At 32.9% G+C, this 24,741-nt stretch overlaps 2 protein-coding genes across 2 annotated transcripts; one reads left to right on the top strand and one right to left on the bottom strand.

The window, feature by feature from the left end:
• Window positions 1-10,852: 10,852 nt before the first annotated feature.
• LOC101893876 (uncharacterized) lies at window positions 10,853-13,910 on the bottom strand. The gene is made up of 4 exons (XM_059132138.1): window positions 13,806-13,910; window positions 12,881-13,082; window positions 12,419-12,823; window positions 10,853-12,355 (listed from the first exon to the last, which is right to left on the bottom strand). The coding sequence occupies exons 2-4, from the start codon at window positions 12,986-12,988 to the stop codon at window positions 10,961-10,963; spliced, it is 1,908 nt and encodes a 635-aa protein (XP_058988121.1). The 5' UTR covers window positions 12,989-13,082; window positions 13,806-13,910; the 3' UTR covers window positions 10,853-10,960.
• A 1,565-nt stretch (window positions 13,911-15,475) lies between these two features.
• LOC101894051 (uncharacterized) lies at window positions 15,476-24,447 on the top strand. The gene is made up of 6 exons (XM_005187257.4): window positions 15,476-16,475; window positions 17,081-19,048; window positions 19,270-19,356; window positions 19,421-19,675; window positions 23,460-23,589; window positions 23,645-24,447. Exons 1-6 carry the CDS (start codon window positions 15,903-15,905, stop codon window positions 23,770-23,772), a joined length of 3,141 nt encoding a protein of 1,046 aa, XP_005187314.3. The 5' UTR covers window positions 15,476-15,902; the 3' UTR covers window positions 23,773-24,447.
• The last annotated feature ends 294 nt before the right edge of the window (window positions 24,448-24,741 follow it).

The raw sequence follows: 24,741 nt of genomic DNA, 5'->3' as shown, positions 1-24,741 counted from the left end.
AAATAGGCCTAGAAACGTGGATTTTTAAAAGAATTTTTATTCACCCCAAATAGGCCTAGAAACGTGGATTTTTAAAAGAATTTTTAAAAGAATTTTTATTCACCCCAAATAGGTCTAGAAACGTGGATTTTTAAAAGAATTTTTATTCACCCCAAATAGGCCTAGAAACGTGGATTTTTAAAAGAATTTTTAAAAGAATTTTTATTCACCCCAAAAAGGCCTAGAAACGTGGATTTTTAAAAGAATTTTTATTCACCCCAAATAGGTCTAGAAACGTGGATTTTTAAAAGAATTTTTATTCACCCCAAATAGGCCTAGAAACGTGGATTTTTAAAAGAATTTTTATTCACCCCAAATAGGCCTAGAAACGTGGATTTTTAAAAGAATTTTTATTCACCCCAAATAGGCCTAGAAACGTGGATTTTTAAAAGAATTTTTATTCACCCCAAATAGGCCTAGAAACGTGGATTTTTAAAAGAATTTTTATTCACCCCAAATAGGCCTAGAAACGTGGATTTTTAAAAGAATTTTTATTCACCCCAAATAGGCCTAGAAACGTGGATTTTTTAAAGAATTTTTAAAAGAATTTTTATTCACCCTAAATAGGCCTAGAAACGTGGATTTTTAAAAGAATTTTTAAAAGAATTTTTATTCACCCCAAATAGGCTAAGAAATGTAGATTTTTAAAAGAATTTTTATTCACCCCAAATAGACCTAGAAACGTGGATTTTTAAAAGAAGTTTTATTCACCCCAAATAGGCCTAGAAACGTGGATTTTTAAAAGAATTTTTAAAGAATTTTTAAAAGAATTTTTATTCACCCTAAATAGGCCTAGAAACGTGGATTTTTAAAAGAATTTTTAAAAGAATTTTTATTCACCCCAAATAGGCCTAGAAACGTGGATTTTTAAAAGAATTTTTAAAAGAATTTTTATTCACCCCAAATAGGCCTAGAAACGTGGATTTTTAAAAGAATTTTTATTCACCCCAAATAGACCTAGAAACGTGGATTTTTAAAAGAATTTTTAAAAGAATTTTTATTCACCCCAAAAAGGCCTAGAAACGTGGATTTTTAAAAGAATTTTTATTCACCCCAAATAGGTCTAGAAACGTGGATTTTTAAAAGAATTTTTATTCACCCCAAATAGGCCTAGAAACGTGGATTTTTAAAAGAATTTTTATTCACCCCAAATAGGCCTAGAAACGTGGATTTTTAAAAGAATTTTTATTCACCCCAAATAGGCCTAGAAACGTGGATTTTTAAAAGAATTTTTATTCACCCCAAATAGGCCTAGAAACGTGGATTTTTAAAAGAATTTTTATTCACCCCAAATAGGCCTAGAAACGTGGATTTTTAAAAGAATTTTTATTCACCCCAAATAGGCCTAGAAACGTGGATTTTTAAAAGAATTTTTATTCACCCCAAATAGGCCTAGAAACGTGGATTTTTTAAAGAATTTTTATTCACCCCAAATAGGCCTAGAAACGTGGATTTTTAAAAGAATTTTTATTCACCCCAAATAGGCCTAGAAACGTGGATTTTTAAAAGAATTTTTATTCACCCCAAATAGGCCTAGAATCGTGGATTTTTAAAAGAATTTTTATTCACCCCAAATAGGCCTAGAAACGTGGATTTTTTAAAGAATTTTTATTCACCCCAAATAGGCCTAGAAACGTGGATTTTTAAAAGAATTTTTAAAGAATTTTTAAAAGAATTTTTATTCACCCCAAAAAGGCCTAGAAACGTGGATTTGTAAAAGAATTTTTAAAGAATTTTTATTCACCCCAAAAAGACCTAGAAACGTGGATTTTTAAAAGAATTTTTATTCACCCCAAATTGGCCTAGAAACGTGGATTTTTAAAAGAAGTTTTATTCACCCCAAATTGGCCTAGAAACGTGGATTTTTAAAAGAATTTTTAAAGAATTTTTAAAGAATTTTTAAAGAATTTTTAAAAGAATTTTTATTCACCCCAAATAGGCCTAGAAACGTGGATTTTTAAAAGAATTTTTAAAGAATTTTTAAAAGAATTTTTATTCACCCCAAATAGGCCTAGAAACGTGGATTTTTAAAAGAATTTTTAAAGAATTTTTAAAAGAATTTTTATTCACCCCAAATAGGCCTAGAAACGTGGATTTTTAAAAGAATTTTTATTCACCCCAAATAGGCCTAGAAACGTGGATTTTTAAAAGAATTTTTAAAAGAATTTTTATTCACCCCAAATAGGCCTAGAAACGTGGATTTTTAAAAGAATTTTTATTCACCCCAAATAGGCCTAGAAACGTGGATTTTTAAAAGAATTTTTATTCACCCCAAATAGGCCTAGAAACGTGGATTTTTAAAAGAATTTTTATTCACCCCAAATAGGCCTAGAAACGTGGATTTTTAAAAGAATTTTTATTCACCCCAAATAGGCCTAGAAACGTGGATTTTTAAAAGAATTTTTATTCACCCCAAATAGGCCTAGAAACGTGGATTTTTAAAAGAATTTTTATTCACCCCAAATAGGCCTAGAAACGTGGATTTTTTAAAGAATTTTTATTCACCCCAAATAGGCCTAGAAACGTGGATTTTTAAAAGAATTTTTATTCACCCCAAATAGGCCTAGAAACGTGGATTTTTAAAAGAATTTTTATTCACCCCAAATAGGCCTAGAATCGTGGATTTTTAAAAGAATTTTTATTCACCCCAAATAGGCCTAGAAACGTGGATTTTTTAAAGAATTTTTATTCACCCCAAATAGGCCTAGAAACGTGGATTTTTAAAAGAATTTTTAAAGAATTTTTAAAAGAATTTTTATTCACCCCAAATAGGCCTAGAAACGTGGATTTGTAAAAGAATTTTTAAAGAATTTTTATTCACCCCAAAAAGACCTAGAAACGTGGATTTTTAAAAGAATTTTTATTCACCCCAAATTGGCCTAGAAACGTGGATTTTTAAAAGAAGTTTTATTCACCTCAAATAGGCCTAGAAACGTGGATTTTTAAAAGAATTTTTAAAGAATTTTTAAAGAATTTTTAAAAGAATTTTTATTCACCCCAAATAGGCCTAGAAACGTGGATTTTTAAAAGAATTTTTAAAAGAATTTTTATTCACCCCAAATAGGCCTAGAAACGTGGATTTTTAAAAGAATTTTTAAAGAATTTTTAAAAGAATTTTTATTCACCCCAAATAGGCCTAGAAACGTGGATTTTTAAAAGAATTTTTATTCACCCCAAATAGGCCTAGAAACGTGGATTTTTAAAAGAATTTTTAAAAGAATTTTTATTCACCCCAAAAAGGCCTAGAAACGTGGATTTTTAAAAGAATTTTTATTCACCCCAAATAGGTCTAGAAACGTGGATTTTTAAAAGAATTTTTATTCACCCCAAATAGGCCTAGAAACGTGGATTTTTAAAAGAAATTTTATTCACCCCAAATAGGCCTAGAAACGTGGATTTTTAAAAGAATTTTTATTCACCCCAAATAGGCCTAGAAACGTGGATTTTTAAAAGAATTTTTATTCACCCCAAATAGGCCTAGAAACGTGGATTTTTAAAAGAATTTTTAAAAGAATTTTTATTCACCCCAAAAAGGCCTAGAAACGTGGATTTTTAAAAGAATTTTTATTCACCCCAAATAGGCCTAGAAACGTGGATTTTTAAAAGAAATTTTATTCACCCCAAATAGGCCTAGAAACGTGGATTTTTAAAAGAATTTTTATTCACCCTAAATAGGCCTAGAAACGTGGATTTTTAAAAGAATTTTTAAAGAATTTTTAAAAGAATTTTTATTCACCCTAAATAGGCCTAGAAACGTGGATTTTTAAAAGAATTTTTAAAAGAATTTTTATTCACCCCAAATAGGCCTAGAAACGTGGATTTTTAAAAGAATTTTTAAAAGAATTTTTATTCACCCCAAATAGGCCTAGAAACGTGGATTTTTAAAAGAATTTTTATTCACCCCAAATAGGCCTAGAAACGTGGATTTTTAAAAGAATTTTTAAAAGAATTTTTATTCACCCCAAAAAGGCCTAGAAACGTGGATTTTTAAAAGAATTTTTATTCACCCCAAATAGGTCTAGAAACGTGGATTTTTAAAAGAATTTTTATTCACCCCAAATAGGCCTAGAAACGTGGATTTTTAAAAGAATTTTTATTCACCCCAAATAGGCCTAGAAACGTGGATTTTTAAAAGAATTTTTATTCACCCCAAATAGGCCTAGAAACGTGGATTTTTAAAAGAATTTTTATTCACCCCAAATAGGCCTAGAAACGTGGATTTTTAAAAGAATTTTTATTCACCCCAAATAGGCCTAGAAACGTGGATTTTTAAAAGAATTTTTATTCACCCCAAATAGGCCTAGAAACGTGGATTTTTTAAAGAATTTTTATTCACCCCAAATAGGCCTAGAAACGTGGATTTTTAAAAGAATTTTTATTCACCCCAAATAGGCCTAGAAACGTGGATTTTTAAAAGAATTTTTATTCACCCCAAATAGGCCTAGAAACGTGGATTTTTAAAAGAATTTTTATTCACCCCAAATAGGCCTAGAAACGTGGATTTTTTAAAGAATTTTTATTCACCCCAAATAGGCCTAGAAACGTGGATTTTTAAAAGAATTTTTATTCACCCCAAATAGGCCTAGAAACGTGGATTTTTAAAAGAATTTTTAAAGAATTTTTAAAAGAATTTTTATTCACCCCAAATAGGCCTAGAAACGTGGATTTTTAAAAGAATTTTTATTCACCCCAAATAGTCCTAGAAACGTGGATTTTTAAAAGAATTTTTATTCACCCCAAATAGGCCTAGAAACGTGGATTTTTAAAAGAATTTTTAAAGAATTTTTAAAAGAATTTTTATTCACCCCAAATAGGCCTGGAAACGTGGATTTTTAAAAGAATTTTTAAAGAATTTTTAAAAGAATTTTTATTCACCCCAAATAGGCCTAGAAACGTGGATTTTGAAAAGAAGTTTTATTCACCCCAAATAGGCCTAGAAACGTGGATTTTTAAAAAGAATTTTTATTCAACCCAAATAGGCCTAGAAACGTGGATTTTTAAAAGAATTTTTATTCACCCCAAATAGGCCTAGAAACGTGGATTTTTAAAAGAAGTTTTATTCACCTCAAATAGGCCTAGAAACGTGGATTTTTAAAAGAATTTTTAAAGAATTTTTAAAAGAATTTTTATTCACCCCAAATAGGCCTAGAAACGTGGATTTTTAAAAGAATTTTTAAAGAATTTTTAAAAGAATTTTTATTCACCCCAAATAGGCCTAGAAACGTGGATTTTTAAAAGAATTTTTATTCACCCCAAATAGGCCTAGAAACGTGGATTTTTAAAAGAATTTTTATTCACCCCAAATAGGCCTAGAAACGTGGATTTTTAAAAGAATTTTTATTCACCCCAAATAGGCCTAGAAACGTGGATTTTTAAAAGAATTTTTATTCACCCCAAATAGGCCTAGAAACGTGGATTTTTAAAAGAATTTTTATTCACCCCAAATAGGCCTAGAAACGTGGATTTTTAAAAGAATTTTTATTCACCCCAAATAGGCCTAGAAACGTGGATTTTTAAAAGAATTTTTATTCACCCCAAATAGGCCTAGAAACGTGGATTTTTAAAAGAATTTTTATTCACCCCAAATAGGCCTAGAAACGTGGATTTTTAAAAGAATTTTTATTCACCCCAAATGGATTTTTAAAAGAATTTTTATTCACCCCAAATGGATTTTTAAAATAATTTTTATTCACCCCAAATAGGATTTTTTAATAAAATATTTTAGAGGTATTTTCAAGACTATAACGTGGATTTTTTAATAAAATATTTACATTTTTTTTATAAAATATTTTAGAGGTGTTTTCAAGACTATAACGAGGATTTTTTAATAAAATATTTTAATTTTTTTAATAAAATATTTTAGAGGCATTCTCAAGACTATACCGTGGTTTTTTTAATAAAATATTTTAGAGGTATTTTCAAGGCTATAACGTGGATTTTTTAATAAAATATTTTAGAGGTATTTTCAAGGCTATAACGTGGATTTTTTAATAAAATATTCTAGAGGTATTCTCAAGGCTATAACTTGGATTTTTTAATAAAATATTTTAGAGGTATTTTCAAGGCTAAAACGTGGATTTTTTAATAAAATATTTTAGAGGTATTTTCAAGGCTATAACGTGGATTTTTTATTAAAATATTTTAGAGGCATTCTCAAGACTATAACGTAGATTTTTTAAAAAAAAATATTTTAGAGGTATTTTCAAGGCTATAACGTGGATTTTTTAATAAAATATTTTAGAGGTATTTTCAAGGCTATAACGTGGATTTTTTAATAAAATATTTTAGAGGTATTTTCAAGGCTATAACGTGAATTTTTTAATAAAATATTTTAGAGGCATTCTCAAGACTATAACGTGGATTTTTTAATAAAATATTTTAGAGGCATCCTCAAGACTATAACGTGGATTTTTTAATAAAATATTTTAGAGGCATTCTCAAGACTATAACGTGGATTTTTTAATAAAATATTTTAGAGGCATTCTCAAGACTATAACGTGGATTTTTTAATAAAATATTTTAGAGGCATTCTCAAGACTATAACGTGGATTTTTTTAATAAAATATTTTAGAGGTATTTTAAAGGCTATAACGTGGATTTTTTAATAAAATATTTTAGAGGTATTTTCAAGGCTATAACGTGGATTTTTTTAATAAAATATTTTAGAGGTATTTTCAAGGCTATAACGTGGATTTTTTAATAAAATATTTTAGAGGTATTTTCAAGGCTATAACGTGGATTTTTTAATAAAATATTTTAGAGGTATTTTCAAGGCTATAACGTGGATTTTTTAATAAAATATTTTAGAGGTATTTTCAAGGCTATAACGTGGATTTTTTAATAAAATATTTTAGAGGTATTTTCAACGCTATAAGTTAAGATTTTAGATATAACTTTAAATGCAAATTTGTTAAATTCTCCTCCAACTCGATTTTCAGTTCCTTAATAGATTTTTGGATTTTTAGATATAACTTTAAATGCAAATATGCTAAATTCTCCAACTCGTTTTTAGTTTCCATAGAAAATTCTTTTTCTGTTATTCTTCTTTCCGATTTTGCAACATTCCATCTTCACAGGAGCAATAAAATCCAATTTATGGTCATGCTTAATATTCCGCTGGCATTCTGTAAGAAGAATAGAACAATACTTAAACTGGCAACATAATTCATATTATGGTCTACATTTTCTACTTACCCATTGGAGGCCTCTTAGAATTCATGAGGAGCAGTAGTAAGAATAAATGGAGGTCTAGATGATAGGTGGTCATTTGAATTGTTTCTAAATTAAATGGCCCACAAGAAATGGTTTCATTGTTCTCCAACTGGCCAATAGCTTGAGGAAGTTATTAATTTCGTAAAGAGGTGTTAAAAACCCGTCCAAAAAAATATTTTTCTCTCGATGCTCTAGACGAATGAGGACCAACATTAGACCCGAGTCTAGAAGAGGAAGTTTAGGAAAAAAATAAAAAATTATTTTTACTTTTTTGTTCTTCCAACATGTTGGATTGCAACTTGGCTGATCATTTGGCTCGATTGTTGGCCCGGCTTGAATGAATACATTGAACACGTTTTGTTTTCTGGTAGTAATAACCGCCGCAATGCATATTTTTGCCCATTCTTTTTATGTTCATTTATTTTTACAATGTGATTTTTGCATTTCGATAAGAATATTTAATTTTATTTTTTATGCTGGTTTGTGTGTCAGGTTTTTGTTGCCAGCCACAATTCAATTCACTTGGCATTTCAGCAGACACCAATTCGTTTTGCCACGTTAACTTAATTTGGGTCATTTTTACGTTCTATGATTGGCGGAATATTAAAACACAGTTATATGGCACTTGGTGTGGAACAAAATCGCAAGTGAAATTGGCGACGGAGTCGAGGTTTAAAAAAAAATTAGGAAAAAATAAATTAGGAATTTTATGAAAACGTATTTTTAAATAAAATTTTTACAAGGACTTGAAGGCCTTCAAACGTGGATTTTTAAATAAAATTTTTACAAGGTCCCAAAGGCCTTCAAACGTGGATTTTTAAAATAAAATATTTACAAGGTCCCAAAGGCCTTTAAACGTGGATTTTAAATAAAATTTTTACAAGGTCCCAAAGGCCTTCAAACGTGGATTTTTAAATAAATTTTTTACAAGGTCCCAAAGGCCTTTAAACGTGGATTTTTAAATAAAATTTTTACAAGGTCCCAAAGGCCTTTAAACGTGGATTATTAAATAAAATTTTTACAAGGTCCCAAAGGCCTTTAAACGTGGATTTTTAAATAAAATTTTTACAAGGCCCCAAAGGCCTTTAAACGTGGATTTTTAAATAAAATTTTTACAAGGTCCCAAAGGCCTTTAAACGTGGATTTTTAAATAAAATTTTTACAAGGTCCCAAAGGCCTTCAAACGTGGATTTTTAAATAAAATTTTTACAAGGTCCCAAAGGCCTTTAAACGTGGATTTTTTAATAAAATTTTTACAAGGTCCCAAAGGCCTTCAAACGTGGATTTTTTAATAAAATTTTTACAAGGTCCCAAAGGCCTTCAAACGTGGATTTTTTAATAAAATTTTTACAAGGTCCCAAAGGCCTTCAAACGTGGATTTTTTAATAAATTTTTTACAAGGTCCCAAAGGCCTTCAAACGTGGATTTTTTAATAAAGTTTTTACAAGGTCCCAAAGGCCTTCAAACGTGGATTTTTTAATAAAATTTTTACAAGGTCCCAAAGGCCTTCAAACGTGGATTTTTTAATAAAATTTTTACAAGGTCCCAAAGGCCTTCAAACGTGGATTTTTAAATAAAATTTTTACAAGGTCCCAAAGGCCTTCAAACGTGGATTTTTAAATAAAATTTTTACAAGGTCCCAAAGGCCTTCAAACGTGGATTTTTAAATAAAATTTTTACAAGGTCCCAAAGGCCTTCAAACGTGGATTTTTAAATAAAATTTTTACAAGGTCCCAAAGGCCTTCAAACGTGGATTTTTAAATAAAATTTTTACAAGGTCCCAAAGGCCTTCAAACGTGGATTTTTAAATAAAATTTTTACAAGGTCCCAAAGGCCTTCAAATGTGGATTTTTAAATAAAATTTTTACAAGGTCCCAAAGGCCTTCAAACGTGGATTTTTAAATAAAATTTTTACAAGGTCCCAAAGGCCTTCAAACGTGGATTTTTAAATAAAATTTTTACAAGGTCCCAAAGGCCTTCAAACGTGGATTTTTAAATAAAATTTTTACAAGGTCCCAAAGGCCTTCAAACGTGGATTTTTAAATAACATTTTTACAAGGTCCCAAAGGCCTTCAAACGTGGATTTTTAAATAAAATTTTTACAAGGTCCCAAAGGCCTTCAAACGTGGATTTTTATATAAAATTTTTACAAGGTCCCAAAGGCCTTCAAACGTGGATTTTTAAATAAAATTTTTACAAGGTCCCAAAGGCCTTCAAACGTGGATTTTTATATAAAATTTTTACAAGGTCCCAAAGGCCTTCAAACGTGGAATTTTATATAAAATTTTTACAAGGTCCCAAAGGCCTTCAAACGTGGATTTTTAAATAAAATTTTTACAAGGTCCCAAAGGCCTTCAAACGTGGATTTTTAAATAAAATTTTTACAAGGTCCCTTCGGCCTTCAAACGTGGATTTTTAAATAAAATTTTTACAAGGTCCCAAAGGCCTTCAAACGTGGATTTTTAAATAAAATTTTTACAAGGTCCCAAAGGCCTTCAAACGTGGATTTTTAAATAAAATTTTTACAAGGTCCCAAAGGCCTTCAAACGTGGTTTTTTAAATAAAATTTTTACAAGGTCCCAAAGGCCTTCAAACGTGGATTTTTAAATAAAATTTTTACAAGGTCCCAAAGGCCTTCAAACGTGGATTTTTAAATAAAATTTTTACAAGGTCCCAAAGGCCTTTAAACGTGGATTTTTAAATAAAATTTTTACAAAGGCCTTCAAACGTGGATTTTTGAATAAAATTTTTACAAGGTCCCAAAGGCCTTCAAACGTGGATTTTTAAATAAAATTTTTACAAGGTCCCTTCGGCCTTCAAACGTGGATTTTTAAATAAAATTTTTACAAGGTCACAAAGTCCTGCAAACGTGGATTTTTAAATAAAATTTTTACAAGGTCCCAAAGGCCTTCAAATGTGGATTTTTAAATAAAAATTTTACAAGGTCCCAAAGGCCTTCAAACGTGGATTTTTAAATAAAATTTTAACAATAACTTTCAGGCCTTCAAACGTGGATTTTTAAATAAAATTTTAACAAGAACTTTCAGGCCTTCAAACGTGGATTTTTAAATAAAATTTTAACAAGAACTTTCAGGCCTTCAAGTGTGGATTTTAAATAAAAAGTTTAACAAGGACTTTCAGGCCTTCAAACGTGGATTTTAAATAAAAAAATTTAACAAGGACTTTCAGGCCTTCAAACGTGGATTTTAAATAAAAAAATTTAACAAGGACTTTCAGGCCTTCAAACGTGGATTTTTAATAAAAAAATTTAACAAGGACTTTCAGCCCTTCAAACGTGGATTTTAAATAAAAAAATTTAACAAGGACTTTCAGGCCTTCAAACGTGGATTTTAAATAAAAAGTTTAACAAGGACTTTCAGGCCTTCAAACGTGGATTTTAAATAAAAAGTTTAACAAGGACTTTCAGGCCTTCAAACGTGGATTTTAAATAAAAAGTTTAACAAGGACTTTCAGGCCTTCAAACGTGGATTTTAAATAAAAAGTTTAACAAGGACTTTCAGGCCTTCAAACGTGTATTAAAAAAATATAACTTTAAATGCAAATATGTCAAATTTCAATATCAATTATGATACGATCTACCAGTCTTAGCATAATATGTGCTGCTCAATTTAATTTCAAGATATTAATGTCTTTTTAACAGAAATCCAATAAATACCAACCTTTTTTACGTCCTCACTCCCCATCCGTATTAATTCGACTGTCCATTATGAACATCCCCAATATCAATGGCGTTCTGAGTACCCTTACCACGAAAATCATTCAACAAACTGGGATCGATTAAATTCAAATTTGCGTAGACATATTGGAAATCAAATTGTGGTATCGTTTCGACAACATCCGATTTAATCGATCGCAAACCAATATGAGGCCTCAAGAAGCTATCGGCCAGTGGAAACCATTTTAGCAAAATTTCTGGATTTTCACCACGTTGGGTAGCCTCGAGTATCCGTTTCCTTTGCTGCATATATGTTATGCGAAATATTTTAATTTTCTTAGCCACATAAGCTGGCGTCAAGCCATGACCCATTGAGGCAGCTATATCTTCAATGGCAGCATTACGTAATGGCCTTGATCTATAATCCGGGTCATTTAAATCCCACAAACAACGATGGACACCATAGAGACGTAAAAATTTTACAGAATGTTTCAAAGACCATTTACCCTCCAAGAGGTCATCTTCCAGCACATTTTTACTACTCAATTTTTCCCTTTCTTCTTCCATTTCCAGGGGAAAAGATGAATTCGTATTTGATTCCATGGAAAAATCATCTCGGAACAATGAGGACATAAGCGCCTCATTCATATTTGACATTGGCGCCACAGAGGGTAGTGGATTTTCAAAACGTTTTTCATAGTCCTCATCATCCACTTCCCCATGGACTTCATTGTCTGTAGTATTCTTCAACAGGCTCTTCGTTTCATCTAGATAAATAGTTTCTGGCTTGATGTCCTCCGGAGTTTCCCACAGCATTTCCGTTTCCTTCCACCATTTATACGGAGGTTGATAAAGAGGATCATTCAGCATCTTTGCCCTTTCCTCCTCGACGGTCTGCCTCAAAATGTTCCAGCGTTTTTTAATACTCTCCGCTGGCCATTGCATTCTTTGGGCAATACTTTCCAAGGCAAAATCTCGGGATACTTGCCACATATCACTTGTATTGGTACAGAGTATGGGATATTCTTTTAAAAGTTTTATAAATTCCAATGAGGTCTCCAAAGTCCAAATTTTAGATTTATTTTTGTTAGAAATGGTTTCGTCCTTGTTAGAGGTTTCCAATTTCACTTCGTAATCTCCCGTTTTTTCTTCTTTTAAGTTTTTTAATTGTTGTTGTAAATCTTCTTCTAATTCCTCCATTTTTGGTTTCAAATCTTCATCTGATATCATATCTTGGCAGCTTTCTTCATTCCCCAGATCATTGGTGAGTTCAGTGTCTTCCGTAAAATGTTCCACTTTTGGTTGAAAGGCTACATCATTTTCGATCTCTTTCGTTGGCTTAGTTTGGCCCAGCAAAGGCCCCAATGTTTCGGGATTTATGGTAAAAACCACAGCATCCTCCAAGTCGGAATCGGAATTTCGTGACTCCTACAGGGGGAGAATGGAAAAGATATATTATCAATACTAAATTAAATTTCAATATTTCCCCACCTCTCCTTTGTGACCCTTTTTCGGGACATTCCTCAGAAATGCATCGGCCAAAGCAAACCATTTCAATTTGGTCCTGGATCCCATGCTCATTCTCATCCTCTGTTTTATGCGTTTCTTTTCATAGCGATACGTTGCCCGAATAATATTTATTTTCTGTACCACTTGCTCCTTCGTCAAGTCTCCACCCATGGCGGCTGCAATATCCACCAACGCTGCATGTCGCATTTTACGATTATGATTATCCTCATGCTGTACGTCCCAGAGACAACGATGGCCAGCATAGAAACGTAGCAGGCGTATTATTTCCGTCACTGGCCATTTATCGGTTTCGCTGTCATTGGCGGTTTCATGGCTTCTCCGGTCCGAAAGATGAGTATTTCCGGTAGACCCCATCTTATTGGCAACCTAAAAAATCATAGAGCTATTAAAAAACCTTCCCATCCTCTTAATATTTTATCTTACATAATTTTCAGTTCCTGATGTTATTGGATTACCACCTGCATTCTCATCCTGCTGTGCATCTTCCAAATTCCATAAACGAACATCGCCTTGATACGAATAAGAGACCATTGCTTGTCAGTAATCCACTGCGTTGTGACAGATTTCTTGTCATATCTTTTTGGGATTTTTTTTTGTTTTTTTTTTGCTCAGATAAGATTTAGTTCTGACAACAACAAAAAAAAATAAGATAAGAGCAGTAAGACAAACGGATCATGATTAAACAGTAATAAGTTTATTAAAGGAAGGTGTAGCACCCCAACGTTTTCCAGTTTCCCCAAAAGACATATTCGAGGCAATTATTAACAGAGTTTTTAGGTGGTATGGCCGGCCTCACATTTCATCAATTTAAACGACATTCAAAGATTGCTAGAAATAAGAAGATGTGCTTTCACACTGAACAGCATTTAAAAAATCGGTAGAGCCATAAACTATTGCGCCTCCCTCATGTTTATCTTTGCCAATTAAATTGGCTGTATCATGCTCTACAACTACCAGCAACTAAATTATTGGCGTTCTATCCATTGGTTTATTTTCGTATGCATATGACTTGCAGTAGCCTTGTGCAAAATTAGTTTTTTATATAATTGCGGAAAAGTCTCAATGGATTTCGGGCTCAAAAATGTTTGAAATAAGGGCGCGAAAATCTCCATCAATTGCTTGTCCAAATTTTTATTAATTCAATAATTTTTGTGAGGAAACGTATTTACTAGTTATGCTAGCAAATGGGGAATGTCGAACATGGATTGTAAATGGTCTTCTAAATTTGGAGGAAAATACAGTTTAGGGTAGCTATGGTATTGCTGGAAAAAATGGACATGCCCCGGATGCTTGTGACTAATAATTAAAGCTTTTTTTAGTAGCTCTTTGGCTTAAGGTTTAAGAGTACTCTTTTTGTAGTCCGCTTTCCAGTACCGTATTGCTATATTCTCGGGTTTTTGCAAAAATCCTAATTGAAATCCTCCAGTCATCACACAACCAATCAGCTGTGTAGCGTCTGTGTCAATAACAACTAGGGATAACAAACTCGATTTAGTCTATAATTAGGGATGACAAATTCGACAAACACGTATGCAACTAAACGTAGGTTCACACAATGCACAATATAAAGGTAAGATAAAGCTATCAGCTGATTGAAATTATAACCTCCACCATAGTATGGAGGGTATATAAAGTTTGTCATTCCGTTTGTAACACTTCGAAATATACATTTTATACCCCACAAAGTATATATATTCTGGATCAGCATAAAATACTATGTCGATTTAGCGATGGGTTAATAAAATTTTACTCAAATGTATAATATGTCAACAGGACTTTTTGTATTGAAATGGTTCACGTTTTGGTATAGCCCCCATATAACAGTACCTCCCGATATTCGGCATTTTGATGATTTTAGCGATATTATTCACCGGAACTTTTTCAAATTTGGTATTTGAAGTTCGTAATGAACACTACAGCCTATGACAGAAAATTGTCTGTGCAGGTCTACGTCTTCATAAAGCCCCCATATAACGATACCTCCCGATATTCGGTATTTTGATAATTTTAGCGACATTATTATCCGGAATTGTTTCAAATTTGGTATTTAAAGTTCGTAATGGATACTTCAGCCTATGACAGAAAATTGTCTGTGCAGGTCCAAGTCTTCATATAGCCCCCATATAACGGTACCTCCCGATATTGGGTATTTTGATAATTTTAGCGACATTATTATCCGGAATTGTTTCAAATTTGGTATTTGAAGTTCGTAATGGACACTACAGCCTAAGACACAACATTTTTCGTGCAGGTCCACAACTTCGTATAGCTCCCATATAACGTTTCCTCCCAATATTCGGTATTTTCATGATTTTAGCGACATTCTTTTCAGGAATTGTTTCTAATTTAGTATTTGAAGTTCGTAATGAACACTACAGCTTATGGCAAAAATTTTCTGTGCAGGTCCAAGTCTTCATATAGCCCCCCCTATAACATTTCCTCTCGATATTCGGTATTTTGATAATTTTAGCGACATTATTCTCCGGAATTGTTTCAAATTTGGTATTTGAAGTTCGTAATGGATACTATGAAAAACTGTCACTTTGACCAGGATAACACGTCCTATCTTCGGTATGAATTTCAGAATTTTCAATTTGTTCCATTTGAAGTCATGTTAATTGCTATCTAATACCTTATCATTTAAGGTGCAAATACGTAAGAAGCATGAAGTCATGGCTAGGCATATTTTGTGACATTTCATAAAGAGATTACGGAGCCGCACTAAAATCCGGCCGTCGTTTTCCATTACAATTTAACATTAATATGCCTAGCCGTGACTTCAAGCTTTTTATGTACTTGCACCTTTAATGTGGACATGCAAACCTTTCCTAAATATTGCTTTGCTCCAGAACTTGCAAGAATCTACTTTTTTTTAAATTAACCCCAATATAACAGTTATTTGTGGAAAAACATGGGTTAACTACAACTGTCATTTATCGATTGGTCCATTTTCCACATAAATAACGATTAGTCACTTATCGATTTACAGATCCCTTCCCCCCTTACGATTGCTTTGACCAACAGATTTTCAAACGATCTACAAAACTCTACACCGTCAAGAAGGAAAAAAATAAAATATTTATAGTTGTAGAAACAAAACCCCATATATATTTTGTGAAAAATATTTGACGGACAAAGGAAACAGCCATGTAATTTATAAAAAAAAAAGAAAACAAGTCTTCTGTAATCGGCGCCTCCACATTCAGAACAAAGAAGCAGTAGACGTTGTTTTACTGGAGATTGCAGTGTCGCCCATACACATCTACGCAAAAGAAAAATAAGAGGAGGGGAGCTAATTGCAAAAAAAAAAAAAGGCGAGAAGCAAGGAAGAAAGCGAAAAACTCGCCGACGCATAATTTTTTTTCCATTTGCCAACTGCCCCGTTGAGGCAGGAAGTTAAACGGGGTTACTGGAAGGAAGCCTGTGAATTTAAACTGCAAATAATATGGAAAACTTGTCAAAGTTTTCCAAAATATCCGATAACGCAACAGCAACGTGTAAAAGAGATTCAGCAACTTTGGGAATAAACTGTGCTGGGGGTGGTGTTGGTGGTGCAACATCACTAGTTAGCAGCGATGGAGCAAGTGGTGGCATTGCAATAACAAATCCCCCCATTGTTTCGGCCCATACATCCACCTGGCTGGCCGCTTTGCATGTCAATAATAATAACAATGCCGATAAATCCTTTATCAATGCTACTAAGGACACTCATCAACAACGTCATCATCACCACCACCATCATCATCATCAGCCAATGTATGGTAATAAATCAACAACAACAACCACATCATCGAGTCTAAAGGGGAACGTTCCAATAACAACAACAACAACAACAACAAACATTGCCAGTCAATCTTGGGAATGCGAAAGCTGTGATATCTATCAGAAAAACAATGGACAAGAATTATCACCATTGACAAGTAATACAACAATGACCAGAGTAGCATTGATAGAAGAGGATGAAGGAGGTGGTGGTTGCGGTGGCGGTAGTATTGCCGCTGGCATTGGTGTGGATAAGGTGAACGATTTTTGTTGTTGTTTTTCAATAATATTTATTTTTAAATACCGGCTATGGTTTTTTTTAAAGAAAGGGAAGAGAGGATTGAATATACTTTTAAAAAATTCCAAGAAGCTTTGGTATTGAAAAATAGAAAGTCGTAAACTCTGAGCCCAGGCCATACATTTCACTTCACTGTTTAAATGAAAGAAAATACATCATCATTTGCGTCATGATTCATCAGTGACTTGAATACATGCTGTAGTAGTTCTTGTACATTGTAGCATGCAATTCATGAAAAGCCAATTTGACCATAGACCGACCAGAGCCAGTGACACACAAAAAGAAAACAAGTGAATGAATCATCTCAATCGCTTTATCTCTGTACATTTACATGTTTTGTACTTGTTTTTCAGTCAAATTGCCAAGTTTCCCTTGTAGAGCAGGTCTTACGACCGCACATAATCCAGGTTTTTCCCCTGAAACCTATAGGAATTTTAGGAATGCTTTAATAATTTCCATAAGGATGCTATTTTGATTTCCATAATTGGCAATCATTTCGAATTCTTACAATTTTTAAAGCCTATTTTCAAATCCTTTTCTAACTCCTTTCCATTTTTTTCCAGTTTTCAACACCATCCCTAAATGGCATAACTTCCACAGCATATCACACATCTTCCGGTGTATCTGCTTCCAATGATAATAATCAAACTGCAAGAGATTTAACTGCAGCCGGAACGGCAGTTGGTCCAATGACCACAACATCATCGTTAGTGTCACCTCTGCTGCCAACGACTTCCTTTTTACCAAGCGAGACTGATTACAATTCTTATGATATGTGTGGTGCGGTCTCATTATCACCGCCTCTCCTGGAAGATCCCTTCGACGATTCAGAAGCTGCTGCAGCAGCGGCAGCTCTGGGCGGGGGCCATTCAAATCGCACCTCCCTCAATAATTCCACCGAAAATCTAAGCTACACAAGTGATAATTTCTATGGTGATGATCTCATACTGCTCGGTGAAGATGGTGATTTGGAGGCAGAGGAGTTGTCGCTCAACTCGGACGATTGTATCTATGCGTATCGTGGTGCTGGGGCAGATTTTGATTTAGCTCTGCCACCTCTGGGCGGCATAGCCGGCAATTTTGGCATCCATCCAGGGGGTGGGAATATTGCCCAAGAAGAAGAAACGGATTTTCTCGAAATGGATTTTGATCCAGATCCACCCTCAGAATTGGAATATAATCATGGAAATGAAATGAATGTTAGTGCCGGCAATAAGGAACAATATCTAATGCAAAGGGATGCCTGTCATTTGGCAACACCAACCCAAAGGCATCAATTGTTCTCTTCGCCCATTGACGATCTACCGCCAGCACCCAAAGCTTTGCAAGCCCAATCTTTGTTGAGTAAGAATTTTGCACGAATTACTTTACATTTGGATCAAATCCAAAAGGACTACAATGAGGAAAGTGATGAGGCAAGGGAGAGATTAAATTCCGCCCTGGATTCCCGGCCCTTGGAGGAAGAATTTGTAAAGGACACCAGTGTGGCGGACACCTGTCATTCATTGCCGAATACCTTGCATGAACATTTCACCAATCGTTGCAACTCTGAATCGGCTGTAACAAATACTTCCAAAGATGATTCACTGGCAGCCCCTTTGCAGATACTTGGCTGTGGTGCCAGCAGCAGCAGTAGCAGTCATGCAAAATCACCCTCAAAAATTACCGGAGCCAAACCGAAACGTTTGTCAACATTTTCCTCAACCTCTTCGACTTCATCGAAAAATTCCTCTAAATCTCGAAATTCATTACGTTCCGCCTTTCAGACATCCGCCATGGGTGCGACCTCATCGAGTTTTGATGAACGCAGTGTTAGTTGTTCCGAGTTCCGTACAGAACGTGATTTAGCCTCCACAGCGGTATTGGGTTGCAAACAACCATCCCTGATGCCCCACACGGCACCCACAACCGCCACAAGTTTAATGCCCGATTTTAATAGCTTCAACGATGAGACATGCTTGGATTGTTTGGAAAAAGAATTTCTGGCCAATACCATTGGCAAGGCTCTCGACCCCTCCGGTTGTATGAAATGTCGCAAACGTTTGGTGGGACATCATTCGATGTTATTTCCAAATCACCATCAGCAGCAGCAGCATCAGCATCCTCATCATCGTTCGGCACGCGATCATCTACACCATCAGCCATCGCCATCATCATCGTCATCCTCGACATCGAAATATCGCCGTAGTGCATCGCCCACCACAACGTTCTTTTTCAATGAACAAACTTCACCCACATCCAGGCTGTTTTCGTGTGAATTTCTAAATTCTCAAGCCCGCAAACGGCAAGAATGGGATACATTTATGCAGGAACAACAAAAGGAGATTCTAACACCAGAAATCAATTTGACAACGTCATCGCCATCGTCGTCATCATCACCATCAACCAAGGCTGTAAACAACGATACATTGAAAATGTCCAACACACAACAACTACAATCAAGGTCGGCAACTGCGGTTGGTGCTGCTGCTGCTGCTGCTAAATTGGATATCAAAAATTTAAATGAAAGTCTTAAAGATTTAGAAACGAAGGTAAGGGGAATTGTCTGGGAAAAAGGGCAGCAGCTAAAAATAGGTCAAATAATAACGTATTTTTATATCCTCAGCCATATGGCTTAGGTGGGTCGGCAAAACCGACTGATACTTTTTAAATATTCTATTTTGTTTTTTAATTCTTCCTTTTCCATAGAACTTTAATATTTTAAAAAAATATATATTTCTAATCATTTTTTATTTTGTTTTTTTTTTTCCAGCTGCTAAAGAATCTCAAGCTTCCCGATCCCTGTACGGTAACACTCTCTACGAATAATTTAACAGAATCTAGTCTTGTGCAGGCACTGGTAAATATTTGAATTTATTTTCTTCAAATTAAACTGTTAATTTTCGTATTTTCCTCTATTGCAGGACAAACTTCAAATCGCCTACAATCAAGAACATTTAAAAGTCTATTTTAAAAAGCTCAGCAATAATAACAACAGCGGCATCATCAATAACAATAATAGCAGTTCCTCATCAAATATTTATACAATTTCACATCAAGAATTTAAAACTTTAAAAGATTTTCTCTTGTATGTCTCCAAGAGACAGGGAAATTATCATAAGCTAAAGCGTTTGATAGGTAAAATAACACAACAACAAGTAATAGTGCAATTTAAAGAGGTAAGATGTTTTTTCCCGGATACTAGACCTATTTGATGTCTCTGAAGACTTCCTACGGGGCGTCTAAGGAGACAGAGTTTTGGTCGTCTCGACAGAGTTTTACACAATTTTATATTAAATTTATTTTTAAAGGATATTTGAAGGACTATGAAATTTAATTTTTAAAGAAATATTTAAGGAATTTTTAGAGGATATTTTGAGTACCACAAACTTGGATTTTTAATGAATATTTAGAGGACTAGGAAAGTGGATTTTTTGAAGATTTTTTAAAGGAATTTTTAGAGGATATTTAGAGAACCAGAAACGTGGATTTTTTATGGACATTTAGAGGACTATAAATGTGGATTTTTTGAAGATTTTTTAAGGAATTTTTAGAGGATATTTTGAGTACCACAAACGTGGATTTTTAAAGGATACTTGGAGGACTATGAAAGTGTATTTTTGAAGGAATTTTGAGAGGATATTTTGAGTACCACAAACGTGGATTTTTAAAGGATACTTGGAGGACTATGAAAGTGTATTTTTGAAGGAATTTTGAGAGGATATTTTGAGAACCACAAACGTGGATTTTTAATGGATATTTAGAGGACTAGGAAATGGATTTTTTTTTTAAGATATTGTTTAAGGAATTTTTGGAGGATATTTTGAGAACCGCAAACGTGGATTTTTAAAGGATATTTAGAGGACTAGGAAAGTGGATATTTTTAAGATATTGTTTAAGGAATTTTTAGAGGATATTTTGAGTACCACAAACGTGGATTTTTAATGGATATTTAGAGGACTATGAATGTGGATTTTTTGAAGATTTTTTAAGGAATTTTTCGAGGATATTTTGAGAACCACAAACGTGGTTTTTTAATGGATATTTAGAGGACTAGGAAAGTGGATTTTTTGAAGATTTTTTTAAGGAATTTTGAGAGGATATTTTGAGAACCACAAACGCGGATTTTTAAAGGATACTTGGAGGACTATGAAAGTGTTTTTTTAAGGAATTTTTTGAGGATATTTAGAGAACCACAAACGTGGATTTTTAATGGATATTTAGAGGACAAGGAAAGTGGATTTTTTAAGGAATTTTGAGAGGATATTTTGAGAACCACAAACGTGGATTTTTAAAGGATATTTGGAGGACTGTGAGAGTGGATTTTTTAAAGATTTTTTAAGGAATTTTTTTGAGGATATTTTGAGAACAACAAACGTGGATTTTTAAAGGATATTTGGAGGACTGTGAGAGTGGATTTTTTAAAGATTTTTAAAGGAATTTTTAGAGGATATTTTGAGAACTACAATCGTGGATTTTTAAAGGATATTTGGAGGACTATAAATGTGGATTTTTTGAAGATTTTTTTAAGGAATTTTTAGAGGATATTTTGAGAACCACAAACGTGGTTTTTTAATGGATATTTAGAGGACTAGGAAAGTGGATTTTTTGAAGATTTTTTTAAGGAATTTTGAGAGGATATTTTGAGAACCACAAACGCGGATTTTTAAAGGATATTTGGAGGACTATGAAAGTGGATTTTTTGAAGATTTTTTTTAAGGATTTTTTAGAGGATATTTTGAGAACTACAAACGTGGACTTTTAAAGGATATTTGGAGGACTGTGAAAGTGGATTTTTTAAAGATTTTTTAAGGAATTTTGAGAGGATATTTTGAGAACAACAAACGTGGATTTTTAATGGATATTTAGAGGACTAGGAAAGTGGATTTTTTGAAGATTTTTTTTTTTAAGGAATTTTTAGAGGATATTTTGAGAACCACAAACGTGGATTTTTAAAGGATACTTGGAGGACTATGAAAGTGTATTTTCTAAGGAATTTTTAGAGGATATTTTGAGAACCACAAACGTGGATTTTTAAAGGATATTTGGAGGACTAGGAAAGTGGATTTTTTGAAGATTTTTTTTAAAGAATTTTTAGAGGATATTTTGAGAACAACAAATGTGGATTTTTAAAGGATATTTGGAGGATAATTTTGGAGTATTTTTAAATGATATTTGGAGGACCAAGAAGTGAATTTTTTAAATAATTTAAAAAATATTTAGAGCATTTTTAAGGATTTAAAGAATTGAAAAAGTGAATTAAAAAAAAATATATGGATTTTTTAAAGGATGTCTACGACATTCTTCACGATCTATAAACGTGGATTTCTTAAAGGAATTTTAGAGGATATTTAAGGGTGTATAAAAATGGATTTTGAATGCAATTTTAGGAAATACTTCAAGGACTATAAAAGTGGATTTTTGAGGGATATTCAAAGGTCTGCAAGCGTAGATTTTTTAAAGTTTTTTTCTGGGAATTTTTAGTGAATATTTAAGGGATTAAAAAAGTGAATTTTTTAATGAATTTTCGAAAGATACTTCAAGGATTAAAAAAAGAGAATTTTCAAAGGATATTCAGAGGAGTGCAAACGTGAATTTTTTTTAAGAAATTTTATAGGATTTTTAAGGAATTTTTAGAGAACCACAAACGTGAATATTAAATATTTTTTTGAGAGAACTTTAAAGGAATTATTGAGGAGTTTTTAGTGGATATTTAAAGGACGATAAAAGTGGATTTTTATTCATTTTTAAGAGATACTTTAAACAATATAAAGATGAACTTTTTAAAGTATATTTCGAGGACTACAAAGGTAGATTTTTTTAAGGGTATTTAGGGAACCACAAAGGTTGATTTCAAAGGAATGTTTGCAGGATTCTAAAGATAATATTTAGAAGATTTTTAAAGAATTTTTAGAGTATATTCAGAGAACTGCAAATGTTGATTTTATAAAGAATTATTAGAGGAATTTTTAAAGAGTTTCAAGAGGATTTATAAGGAATTTTTAGAGGACCACAAATGAGGATTTTCAGGGAATTTTTAGAGGACTTAAAAGGAATTTTTTTTGATCGTTTTGGTTATTTAAAACTTTGACCTTTTGTGGGGGAGGTACCAGAAGGAATGGTCCGATCTCTACAATCTATATAAAAGATGTTGCGTTGATGGAAAGATTGGGATGTGCCAAGTCCGAATGAAATCGGATGTTAATTTCGCGTTTTATGAGCTTCATGGATATTCAAAACATTGACCCTTTGTAGGGGAGGTACCAGAAGGAGTGGCCCGATACATTTCATCTTCACACCATACCTTGGTTCAATAAAAGTATTGCGGTGTGTGAAATATGAGGAGAACCGGACTCTTACATCACATTTTATAAGAAATGTTGACCCTTTGTGGGGGAGGTACTTGATGGAGTGGACCGATGTTGGCCATTTTCGCACCTGGCCTAGCACTGATGAAAGTATTAGGATTTGCAACGTTGGAGCAAAATCGCATTATCCTTTCTCTATCTGCGCAGAAATTTTTTTTTGGACATTTTCGATCTTTTTTTGGAGGAGGTACCAGAAGGAGTGGACCGATATTGCCCATCTCCGAACTCGATCTAAGTTTAATAATAATATTACGATTTACCAAGTTTGGACCAAATCGGATACTACCTTTGAGATTTAAAGGGCGCCTCAGTCAGCCCGACAGACAGACGGACGGATATCGCTAAATGCCTTGAAACGTATTTGGTCCAAAGAGACCTAGGATCTAAAATCGTTATTTCGATGAGCCACATTTTTGGCCGTATCAAATGATATATACCCTTTCTAGCCGTATGGCTGAGATTTATTATTCCTTCAGCCATATGGCCAGAAAGTGTATATATCATTTGATACGGCCAAAACCGAAACAAGTTTTTGAAAATTCGTGATTAAAAAATAAATTTTTATATTTTCTTTTCCCCCACCCCCTCCCAACAGGACCCTTCAATAACCGAACTGGAAATGGTTCCTGTAAGAGTATCAGATATTTTACATTATTGGTCGCAATGTAAAAATTTGGAATGCTTAAAAGATCTGGACAAACGATTTCATGATGCAAACATATTGGGTAAGTACCTCGATTGGCAATTTTTGGATTCAATTAATCAGATTTTTATTTTCAGGAAAAATTGCCAATATAATACGGCAGGCTCATCAACGTTCATCGAGTTCATCGCGACGGCCCCTACCCGAGTTTATTTCCATACCACAGTATTATCCAACAGGTTTTCTAACAATTATTAAAAAATAAGGCGATGAATGGCAAATAGAAAAAAACAACAACAAAAGAGATTATCCAGTTCTATATTATCCAAGCAAAACAACAACAACAGCAACCACACATAGTCAATAAGGAACAGCAATATTAAAAAGAATTAAAAAAACGACAACAAATTATGAAAAAAAAAACAAAACAAAAATCAAATTTAAATAACCAAAACCCAGACACACACACACACTCCAACAACAATCAACGAAATGGAAATTTAAGAAAATTATTTATGTTGTTGTTTCTTCCCCTCCCCTAAAATTTGTTTTTTTTTTTAGCACAATTTCCCATAATTTGTGTGAATTGTTTGTATTTGTATTTTGTATGTGTTGTTGTAACAACAACATCAAAAAAAAAAATTCAATTAAAACTAGAAAACAACACAAAAAGAAACTTCATCTAGAAATCAACTGCAATTAAGCCCTATCACTCAACAACAACAACATATTTATTTATATATAAATAAATATATTTATATGATGATAATATAACTGTAATATTATTATGAAAATGGAAAACAAAACTCCAACAACAACAACCACTTTTTATAGCTTATACTTATTATTAAAATATTTAATATTTTTTAAGTAGCCTGGTATGCTTTAAATCAATAATAATGATGATTAAAATAATATATAAAGAACAACAAAACACAAACGACACTATCTACATTAGTATATGTGGGCATGTTAATTATTTGTATAAAACAGACAACATCCAATACAACAATATATTACGTAAGAAAGGAATTAACTTCAACAACCATTTGGAAAAGGAAACATAAATAATCAGAAAAAAATTAAAAAAAAAAGACATTTATGAACTTTAAATGTGGTTGCCAAGGTTGTTAAGAAATGATTAGGAGGGGATTTGAAATGGAGTAAAACGAAGGCTACTTCCAGGGATTTTTAAAAAAATATTTTTAGAGTCCCTTGGCAAACTTGGATTTTC

Source organism: Musca domestica, unplaced genomic scaffold (assembly GCF_030504385.1).
Source record: "Musca domestica strain aabys unplaced genomic scaffold, Musca_domestica.polishedcontigs.V.1.1 110, whole genome shotgun sequence".
NCBI classification, from domain to species: domain Eukaryota; kingdom Metazoa; phylum Arthropoda; class Insecta; order Diptera; family Muscidae; genus Musca; species Musca domestica.
Note: the sequence above shows the minus strand (reverse complement) of the source record. Positions and strands in the feature narration are given on the sequence as shown.